Source organism: Myxocyprinus asiaticus, chromosome 14 (genome assembly GCF_019703515.2).
Source record: "Myxocyprinus asiaticus isolate MX2 ecotype Aquarium Trade chromosome 14, UBuf_Myxa_2, whole genome shotgun sequence".
Lineage (NCBI taxonomy): Eukaryota > Metazoa > Chordata > Actinopteri > Cypriniformes > Catostomidae > Myxocyprinus > Myxocyprinus asiaticus.
Genome location: NC_059357.1, coordinates 24,492,767 through 24,503,699, shown reverse-complemented (window position 1 = coordinate 24,503,699; position 10,933 = coordinate 24,492,767). Strand labels below are relative to the sequence as shown.

At 36.4% G+C, this 10,933-nt stretch overlaps 1 protein-coding gene across 2 annotated transcripts; it reads left to right on the top strand.

Moving 5' to 3' along the window:
• The first annotated feature begins 1,187 nt into the window (after nucleotides 1-1,187).
• Nucleotides 1,188-9,639, top strand: LOC127451320 (uncharacterized). Of its 2 annotated transcripts, none has more exons than XM_051715911.1 (12): nucleotides 1,188-1,617; nucleotides 1,731-1,932; nucleotides 2,012-2,044; nucleotides 2,175-2,314; nucleotides 3,219-3,306; nucleotides 3,459-3,494; nucleotides 3,606-3,659; nucleotides 6,501-6,734; nucleotides 6,843-6,949; nucleotides 7,168-7,333; nucleotides 7,513-7,596; nucleotides 9,440-9,639. In XM_051715911.1, the coding sequence occupies exons 1-12, from the start codon at nucleotides 1,550-1,552 to the stop codon at nucleotides 9,440-9,442; spliced, it is 1,215 nt and encodes a 404-aa protein (XP_051571871.1). In that variant the 5' UTR covers nucleotides 1,188-1,549; the 3' UTR covers nucleotides 9,443-9,639. The 2 variants fall into 2 exon arrangements, with proteins under 2 accessions (XP_051571871.1, XP_051571870.1); XM_051715910.1 differs by having other exon boundaries at nucleotides 1,190-1,617; nucleotides 7,703-9,639.
• Nucleotides 9,640-10,933: the final 1,294 nt, after the last annotated feature.

Genomic DNA, 10,933 nt, shown 5'->3' with positions numbered 1-10,933 from the left:
TGGTTACTTTTCAAAACTTGATCCGACACTGAATGCTCCAGCAGCCTAATTTACACTTAGAAAACTCCTGATGTTGCTATAACAATGCAAAAAGCACTTACCAATTTACTTGAGGTGAAAACCAGTCCTCCTTTCCTGTTTAATAAATTAAGCAATCACACGATCATGCAGAACATCCCGTGTTTTTAAAACCATAAGGATCTCTTTACCAATGGTGATGTGGCAGTGACAGCTGACTGGTCAGACAGATCTTGCGCTCTTCGCTTTCAAATTACGTACATCACTTAAAGCGTGATTGCATCATTCAAGGCCAGTTAGAAGGCCTGCACTGGAACGTATCCTAAAGACCACACCCACCAAGAACAAATAAATCATTCTGATTGGCTGATGAATCTGACAATCTGACTTTAAATGCCTATTTACTGCAGTGTTGAGGGATTCTGTGGAAATTCTGAAAGCCTGATTGGGTGGAGCTCAAACTCACGCGCTGCTTCGGCGATTTGTGAAACAGTTGTAATACTTTGTAAGTATCGAGGAATAAATTCTGATTGGATAAACTTTTTGTTTTTTGCTATTCGTTTGTAGATGAATTAGGAGTGGAAAACGACTGAAAATACATAGGCAAAAAGGTGATTGAGAATCAAAGGATGAAAAATATTTAATTATTAGGCATGTTACGCCAGCAGGGAAGGCTTTGCTGGCCCTGAGAAATCGCCACTGCTTCTTAAGATATGGATTTAACCACTGGAGTCATAGGGATTAATTTATTTGCTGACTTATGTGATTTTTGGGGCTTCAAAATATTATACATTAAAATGTATACCAAAGGCTTTTCCCAAGTTACACGAAGACAAACTAGGAGGAAGGCCTCAATACGTGCATGAGGTTTTTGAATGGATGTCTATGGAGATGCTTTAGAGTGCTGAATAAACTTGCTTTTGTGAGGAAACAGCTCATCACTTAATGAATTGATCGCCTGTCCACTAATCTTCAACATGTTTTACACTAAACAATCCTTTTGGAATTAACTACGTGTGGAGTTTACTGCGATTAAATTGCTGTTTTATAAAAGAGAAGACGCGGACAATTTTGCGACAGGTGGATATCAGTTTACGGCTGTCCCCATTCATTTGTATGGTATCCGCAAACGGTGACTTACTGTCGTAACACGCTAGTTGACTGTTACGCTCTCTGCCATGATGAACGCGTGGACGTTCTTATTTCGCTCTGGTCTCTTCGCCAGTGTACCGCCCATAGAATGTCTATTGGGACCGCATTGTTTTGCTAGCCTTGTAAGCTCAGCTTGATAGAAAGGTTCTGGCGCGATAACAGTTTCACCAGTAGATGGCAACCGTATGCGTCACTCGACTCCAGCGAAGTAGACCGAGCTGTATCTGATTGGTTGTCAATTTACTGTTTTGTTTTTAGGTGAATTGCACTATGGCAGTGTTTGTTTGTTCATAAAACGTCCTTCAAAATACAAAAAAACTCGGCATTAACGATAAGTAATAGGTAGATAAATAGATAAATTGATCGTTGAACATACACGATGGTGTTCAGTTGTTGTGCGTATAACTGCAAAAACACTGCAAAGGACAAGAGCCTCTCTTTCCACAAGTAAGCTAGCTTTAAACTATAACGGCTACGGCACGGCTTATATTATGTTTTAAAACGGTAATGCGATCCATGTTACGTTTCTGTTCTCTTATGTGTTTTATATGATTTTTCAGATTTCCCCTGAAAAAACCCAAATTGCTGAAGAAATGGCTCTACAATTTAAGATGGAAGGACTGGAAACCTGCTCCGCACAGTAAAGTCTGCAGTATCCACTTTGAAAAGAACTGTTTCATTAAAGAGGGAAAGAGAGTCAGACTTCATTCATCGGCTGTGCCAACCATATTTGCATTTCCAAGACGAGTAGGAGAAAGAAAGGTGTGTGTGACCTGTGTCCTGTAAACTACAACGTTGACTTTCGTTATAGCAGATTTATAACTTTATTTTTTACTTATAGAGTAAGATCAACCCAAGAAGCAGAAGAGCTTTGGTGAGTTACAGAAACTTACTTTGTCTTGTAGTTGCATGCTTACATCTTGCATGATGAAATATTGTACTTGGCCTGCTTTGTTTATTATTAATGACCAAATTGCCTTCTTCCCAATGATTTGGGATTGAAGGGAATTGTTGGCGACGCAAACTCTCCTCCTCAAGCAGCACCAAGAAGATCCTTAAAGAACACTGGCAAAAATAGTTCCAGCCAGACGACAGCAGACCAAACAAAAACATCCAAGCAGCAGTTGACGGGACAGGAAAATAGGTCTGCAGAGGCATCAGCACAATGGGGTGTTTTGATCGGATGTTTTTTTTAGTATGTGGTCGTGTATTTTTATGCATGTTGAAGGAATAGTGCACCTAAAAATGAAAATTCTCATCTGTTACTCACCCTCATGCTATCCTAGATGTGTATGACTTTCTTCTGCAGAACACAATTTAAATTTTTTATAAGAATATTTTAGCTATGTAGGTCCATACAATGCAAGTGAATGGGTGTCAAAATTGACGCTCCAAAAAGCTTATAAAGGCATCATAAAAGTAATCTATTTGACTCCAGTAGTTAAATCCATGTCTTCAGAAGCTATATGATAGGTGTGTGTGAGAAACAGATCAATATTTAAGTCAATTTTTGCTAGAAATTCTTCTCCCTGCCCAGTAGGGGACGTCTGCATGAAGAATGTTAAAGTGGAGCTTGACTGAGCAGGGAGGAGAATTTATAGTAAAAATGGACTTAATTATTGGTCTGTTGCTCACCCACACCTATCATATCACTTCTGAAGATATAGATTTAACCACTGGAGTCTTATAGATTACTTTTTTTGCTGACTTATGTGATTTTTGGACCTTCGAAATATTGGCACCCATTCACTTGTATTGTATGGACCTACAGAGCTGAGAAATTCTTCTTAAAATCTTCATTTGTGTTCTGCAGAAGAAAGTCATACACATCAGGGATGGCATGAGGGTGAGTAAATGATGAGAGAGTGTTCATTTTTGGGTGAACTATCCCTTTAACATGTGCTAGAATAAACCTTAATTATGGGTTAGTTAGGAACCTCTGGACTCCCCTGAATTCCCAATACATTTTTATTTATTCTACCGAAACCATCAGATGCCATGTATGCATTGTTATTCTAACGTTTTGTATATTTTGGATGTCTGGTCAGACCACCATGGACTATCCTGGGAGATGGGGCTCTTGACCGAAGCATGACTCTCCCCAGTTTCTTTCATGGTGGATACTGTTTGCCGATGGTATGTTTTCTACATTTTTGTCTTTCAAATCCACAAAAGATTGGGATTTGATTAATTCGTAACAAGTACCAGTTGCACTCACTAATACATAATATAATTTTGAAAGGAGATATGAAGACTCAAAGTACATAAGACTGTTGATTTTCTTACAGAACATCCGCTGGGCAGGAGATGATGAATTAAATGTAGTAAGTAATTATGTTGTATTGTTGCACATAAAAGGAAATCTTAAATACATACTTTATAATCAAGTATTGTGGAAGTGTTGCTTATCAATACATTATTCATTCATAATCCAGAAGCCACATGTTGTTTACGGAGTTCCAGGTCAAACAAAACCACACATAATTGCGGTAAGGCTGATTACATACTTGTGTATTCTATAACCATTCTGTTTTGTGAAAATAATTCTGCTTGGAGCAAAAAAGACCTGGTAGAGAACAGTAGATGAACATTGACATAGGCTTGTTTTTCACACTGAACACAAGCTTGTATAGTATAATTTCATTTGTAAATGCACCACCTAAATGTTAGTGGTGGTGCTACTCTTTCACAGGAGATATTTAGTAGCCTAAACCCTTCATTTTGAGTGGAAAAGCTGATCATTGGAATACTTGCATATTGTTTCTGTTTGAAATTAATACATACAGACTCATGTGTTTTTTTTTTTTTTTTTGTTTTGTTTTTTTAGAAAAGATTTGTTTCAGAACAAACATGTCTGCTCGGTTGAATATAAAATGAACAAAAAAATCCCATAGACTTCCATTGAAAAGGTCCCCACACTTATCTAGAGATTTAGGATATCATAGAGGCTTGACGATGGTCTCTTTTGACTTGGGCCAGTATTTAATCATTTAGTAATGGCCTAGCAATACCCTAGAAACCACCCAAAACATCCTGACATTGCCTAAATATAAGAAGTATCATTAAAATTTAATGTTTTTTAAAACTTATTCATTGTTGTGGAGAATCCAGACATTTTTACCAAATACAAGATTACGATTAAAAGAATATTCCGGGTTCAATACAAGATAAGCTAAATTGACAGCATTTGTGGCACAATGTTGATTACAAATAAATAATTATTTAGACTTGTCTGTCCTTTTCTTTAAAAAAAAAAAAAAAAAAAAAAGCAAAAATTGAAGTTACAGTGAGGCACTTACAATGGAAGTGAATGGGGCCAATTTTTTTTGAGGGTTTAAAGACAGAAATGTTAAGATCGTATTTTCTAAAAGCACTTACACTGGCGGCCAAAAATTGGGAATAATGTACAGATTTTGCTGTTTCGGAAGGAAATTGGTACTTTAATTCACCAAAGCGGTATTCAGCTGATTACAAAGTATAGTCAGGACATTACTGATGTAAAAAAACAGCACCATCACTATTTGGAAAACGTCATTTTTGATCAAATCTAGACGGGCCCCATTTCCAGCAGCCATCACTCAAACCTTATCCTTGAGTAATCATGCTAAATTGCTAATTTGGTACTAGAAAATCATTTGCCATTATATCAAACACAGCTGAAAGCTATTTAATTTGTTAAATGAAGCTTAACATTGTGTTTGTGTTTGAGTTGCCACAGTATGCAATAGACTGGCATGTCTTAAGGTCAAGATTTGGTCAAAAAAGAAACCGCTTTCTCTAGAAACTCATCAGTCAATCATTGTTTTGAGGAATGAAGGCTATACAATACTTGAAATTGGCAAAAAACTGAAGATTTCATACAAAGGTGTACACTACAGTCTTCAAAAACAAAGGAGAACTGGCTCTAACAAGGACATAAAGAGATGTGGAAGGCCAGATGTACAACTAAACGAGAGGATAAGTACATCAGAGCTTCTAGTTTGAGAAATAGACACCTCACATGTCCTCAGCTGACAGCTTCATTGAATTCTACCCGCTCAACACCAGTTTCATGTACAACGGTAAAGGGAAGACTCAGAGGTGCAGGCCTTATGGGAAGACTTGCAAAGAAAAAGCCACTTTTGAAACAGAAAAACAAAAAGAAAAGGTTAGAGTGGGCAAAGAAACACAGACATTGGACAACAGATAATTGGAAAAGAGTGTTATGGATCTTAACCCCATTGAGCTTTTGTGGGATCCGCTAGACTGTAAGGTGTGTGAGAAGTGCCCGACAAGACAGCCATATCTATGGCAAGTGCTACAGGAACCATGGGTTGAAATGTCACCCGAGTATCTGGACAAACTGACAGCTAGAATGCCAAGGATCTGCAAAGCTGTCATTGCTGCACGTGGATGATTTTTTTTTTTGATGAGAACTCTTTGAAGTGGTTTAAGAAGTGATATTTTTTTTTTTTTTTTTTTTAATTGTACATTATTTTTCATGTTATTAATGTCCTGACTATAAATTGTGATCCGTTGAATGCAACTTTGTTGAATAAAAGTACCAATTACTTTCCATAAGAGCAAAATCCGTACATTATTCCAAACTTTTGGCCGCCAGTGTACATTAACATTCTTCTGTTAAAACTCATGTATTTATTGAGCTGTAAAGTTGTTTAAATTGTCATTTTATTTCATTTTAGGGTTTGTTTCAATACACCGTCATGGCAACGAAGTTGTAAAATTGGCTATAACTTTACACAGAAAAGATTAGTAAGCTTTTTTTTTTTTTTTTCTCTCTCTCACTAAAATCATGTTAACGTGCATATTAACATCTTGTGGCTATACTTTTGAAACGGTGAGTATTTTAACGTTTACGGATTGGCCCAATTCACTTCCATTGTAAGTTCCTCACTGTAACCCAGAATTTTGCTTTAAGGATAGACAAATCATAATTATTATTTGTGGTAATCAATATCATGCCACAAATGCTGTCGATTGCTCTTAAATTGTATTGAACCCAGAATATTCCTTTAAATTAGATTACAGCACATTACAGATATGTATCAAATAATAAAGTAAAATGGAAGTCTAGCATGGACCAGATTGTTTTCTGTGTGTGGCAATAACCCTTTCTGAGAATACAGTTTTCTGCTAAACAGTCCTCACTGAGGTCAGACTTCTCACATGATACCATATTTATACATTGTTTACACAATATTTTAAAATTGGCAATTTGAGGTTATCATTTTTCCATAATTTTCTTATAAACATATCAAAGCAAATCAGCTTTACCACTTAAACAAACTTTACCACTGTCTTATAGTGGTTTTTGACCTCCATTCTCTCAGGTTAAAGAGAGGTGGGAATGGCTTGGGCTTGATGTAAGAGGCCCGTTCTCTCCTACAGTTGACCACCACACACACATCATGACCCTGACTGACTACCATTCCAAATGGGTGGAGGCATTTCCTCTGACTCAAAACCTGAGTCAAGATGTGGCCGCGTGTCTTGCCGAAGTCATCACTCAGCAGGGTTACCCTCTCGGAATTCTCTCCCGGCTTTCCAGAGGGACCCTCAAAGAAGTAAGAGACGTGCAGCGAAGAATTCCACATTCTTAGTCAGCTGTTTTGGAAATGCAGTTAAGTTTTGTATCATTGATTTTTGGTTTTCATTTTCCCTCATTTTGTAAGGTTAACCGTGAATTGAAGAAACACGTGAGGTTGAAAGGAAACACCTTAGTGGTACACCACCGCCAAACTGGTTACATGGATCTGGTCACCGAGGCCCTTCTCAATAAGTATGAGATCTTGGACTTCTATTACTGATTTCAACTTTCAAGATGTATTTTGAGTTTTAGACTTTATCCAATATGTGATAATATTTAAAATTTAATTTGAATGCATATATTTACTTCTAAAAGGGATAGTTCACTAATTTTTTATTTAAAAAAAAAAAAAATGTATTACAAAAATAAACTGTTTCTGGATATCCAGCATTACTTTTTATATGTTTCAGGATGCTGGATGAGCTGGTAAAAAAACACAAAGTAACCTGGCATGTCCATCTCCCTGCTGCAACTCTGCGGTTCTGTTGCACGAATCACCCCTCCACCCAAGAGAAACCCTTCACCCGCATGTATGCCAGTAACCCGCTGTTCTCATCTTCACCCAGAGAACTGCCTGTAAGTCAGAATGACGTTATTTCATCAACAGAGTTTGTAGTCAGTAGTCTAGTTAACATGGGCTCTGTTCTTTCATAAGAAATTGCCAGTTAAGTTTCTAATGTACTGCAAATTAATACTTGTGACAGTTTGGTTTACTTTTGTTTGTCGTGTGTCTTTGGTCTGGTTGCTTTCTATAGTTCAGTGTTACTGATATTCGCTTGAGTTCCTTTATCATCTCATCCACTGAAGCAAACAATATGGGAACTGCCTCAGAGACTTTGGTAAGACAGCTTAACCAAATTAAAATTGCATTCTGTTGTTTGATTGGTATCATTAATGACCACAAATTGGATTTCTCTTTTTTTTTTTTTTTTTTTTTTTTTCCAGGGGCACTGACTGAGATCAGATTCCTCCATTACAGAAGAATTTTTGTCATGGTTACATGACTTCTGAATGTTTTCATACTTTGTCACAATTTCCAAGTTTTTGCTCAGATTTTTAATTATTACTCTTAGACTGTAAATTAAAAAGCATTTGAGCTGCCATGCTCAAGGGAGACCCGGGTTCGAATCATGCCTGGATTCCTGTCATTCTCACACCCCCATTTTTTTTTTCTGTCTCTTCCTGACTGTCTATAGTATACCCCTAAGTTTTGCACTGTTGCCCTGTACAGTACAAATATTGTAAAGTAATAAAAAAAATAAAAAAAAATAAAAAGGAAACAACACATTACTGTATTAGAAATTATAAACCAACCTTGTTTATATTAATAAAAGAGAATAATTTTGAAAATAATAGCAGGTAACACATACATAACCCAAAAAGGTTGTATTCGTAAACATTAGTTAATGCAGTAGTTAACATTAATTAACAATGAGCAATACTTTTACGGCATTTATTTTGGTTAATGTTAATTTCTACATATACATTTTACATTAAAAGTTGTGTTGCATGTATTGATCTAATATGAACAAACAATAAAAAAAATAGTATTTTGATAATTAACATCAACCAAGAGTAATAAATGCTGTAAAAAGTCATTGTTCATTGTTGGGTCAGGAGACCAAATGCATTAAAGGGATAGTTCACCCAAAAATGAAAACTCTCTCATCATTTACACACTCTCATTCCATCCCAGATGTGTATGACTTTCTTTCTTCTGCTGAACACAAATTAAGAATTTTAGAAGAATATTTCAGATCTGTAGGTCCATACAATTCAAGTGAATGGTGATCAGGCCTTTGTAGCTCTAATAATCACATAAAGGCAGCATAAAAGTAATCCTTACGACTCCAGTGGCTAAATCCATATCTTTAGAAGCGATATTAAAGGTGTGGGCTAGAAACAGGTAAGTATTTAAGGTTTTTTTATTTTATTTATTTTTTTTTAACCATTAATCTCCATTTTTATTTTCACATTCTTCTTTGGTTTTTGGTTATTTGCATTCTTCGTGCATATCGCCACCTACTGGGCAGGGAGGATAATTTATTGTAAAAACAGACTTAAATATTGTTCGTTTTCTCACCCACATCTATCATATCACTTCCGAAGATATGGATTTAACCACTTGAGTCTTATAGATTACTTCTATGCTGTGTTTATGTGCTTTTTGGAGCTTAACAATTTTGGTACCCATTCACCTGCATTGTGAGAACCTACAGAGCTGAAATAGTTTTTTCAAAATCTTTGTGTTCAGCTGAAGAAAGAAAGTCATACACATCTGGGATGGCATGAGGGTGAGTAAATGATAAGAGAATTTTCATTTTTGGGTGATCTATCCCTTTAACGTCTGATAACAAATGGAACCTTTTTGTAAAGTGTTACCGAAGAGCATTATAGTGTACCTATATATGCTCTCATACAGAAGAGAAACTAGAGTTAAAAGTTGCTTTTCCCTAAACTGCTTTTTGTTGTAAAGTAGATGTGCCCTTTTTATCTTCAAACAATGCCATTAATAAACCCTGTGGTTTTAATAGAAAAGAAAACAATACCAATTAATGTATTACCATTTATCTTCTTATTCTGTTTGTTAATATACCACTATGATATTAGATCAGAGGCTTCAACGAAAAAAACAGAACTTGGATGTGAATCTAAAAATTAATTAAAATTCCTCCCTTGTAGTGACAAACCAGTGCAGCAGGTGGCGTTATCAACCAATTTTGACTTGGAGAAAATGAACAGCGAACAAGGGCACCGGCACCCTTTGTTTCAAACTGGATAAATCAGCCTCTGGAGGGCACTTCAAAGGGAGAACTGTCATTATAGTCATGCTGTAAGATGTCGTCAAACTGAATTTCCAATAAAAATGACTTTAAAAGTGAGATCCGAATGACTGTTATTTTGGAGCCCCACAACTTTCATCCCTTCAAAGCTCTCACAGTAGATGGTAAAGAAAGGAATAGGGCAAAGGGATGATCACTTCTGAATGGAACGCGCCCGTAATTAACCCGTTAGTGGTGCTTAGTTGCACTTATCAACTTCAACTACAAACTTGCTCGACCACTCTCACATTTACGGAAATACGTGATGAAAAACGGGGTTTGATAGAAGAACTGATTAAAGATGAGAAAATTAATCATTGGTGGGTTAGTAAAATAATGCAGTTTTAGTATTCGTTCATTGTCCAGAACTAGTGTTTATTAATAAATTATACATTACAACTAATTCATGTGATGGGATGACAAATGGAGGAAAGACCACACTGAGTAAAATCCTTCAGGATGTTCTGCAAAACAGCTGTTATTTCTCAAGACAGCTTCTTCAAGGTACCACACCTATTTTATAAAATAATTTTGTATAGAAATGTAATTTATATTTCTGTTTTTATGCTTGGTTGACAGATCCTTATTAATTTTGTGTGGTGCTTTCACAGGATGATTTGATGGTCCCTGCTGATATCAATGGCTTTAACTAGTATGACAGTAAGAACACAGTTCTCTTGTGCACTTCTCCGCTTTGATTTTGTGTGATCCAAGATAGTTCATCATAATGCAATACACATTTGCATTATATACTACATCATCAAAAGTATGTGGGCACCCAAACACCACACCCATATGTGCTTATTGAAGATTTAATAATAAAAAATAAACAGTGGCATTAAAGGGGTCATGACATGAGGAATAACATTTTCCTAGATCTTTTGACATATAAAAGGTCATTGTACTATAAAAACATACTGTAAGTTTTAGAACTCAAAACTTCCTCCTCACTGCAAAAAGAGCATTTGTTGAAATCAAGCTGCCAAAACGACCCATTCTCTATTTCCTCCACATTGTGATGTCACACTGTGGTAGATATTTGCATCTCACAACAACACATCAATGCCTTCTTTACCTTTAATCACTTCCGTATCCCCGCCCTTCAGCAGTGAGATGGGAAGTAGAGAGCAGGTCACTTGACTGATCTGTTCTCTACTTCCCATCTCACTGCTCACAGCTGAAGGGTGGGGATACGGAAGTGATTAAAGGTAAAGAAGCATTGATGTGTTGTTGTGAGATGCAAATGTCTACCACAGTGTGACATCACAATTTGGAGGAATTAGAGAATGGGTCGTTTCATAACAGTGGGTTTTTACTGTCAAGTCTTAAAAGAGAAGCAGCACCAAAACCGAGT

What these genes read in the sequence shown, in the direction of transcription:
- LOC127451320 (XM_051715910.1), top strand. Translation starts at nt 1,550, where the DNA reads ATGGTGTTCAGTTGTTGTGCGTATAACTGCAAAAACACTGCAAAGGAC. An exon ending in AAGAGCCTCTCTTTCCACAA is followed by an intron (nt 1,618 to 1,730) that starts GTAAGCTAGCTT and finishes ATGATTTTTCAG; the next exon opens with ATTTCCCCTGAAAAAACCCA. An exon ending in CAAGAAGCAGAAGAGCTTTG is followed by an intron (nt 2,045 to 2,174) that starts GTGAGTTACAGA and finishes TTGGGATTGAAG; the next exon opens with GGAATTGTTGGCGACGCAAA.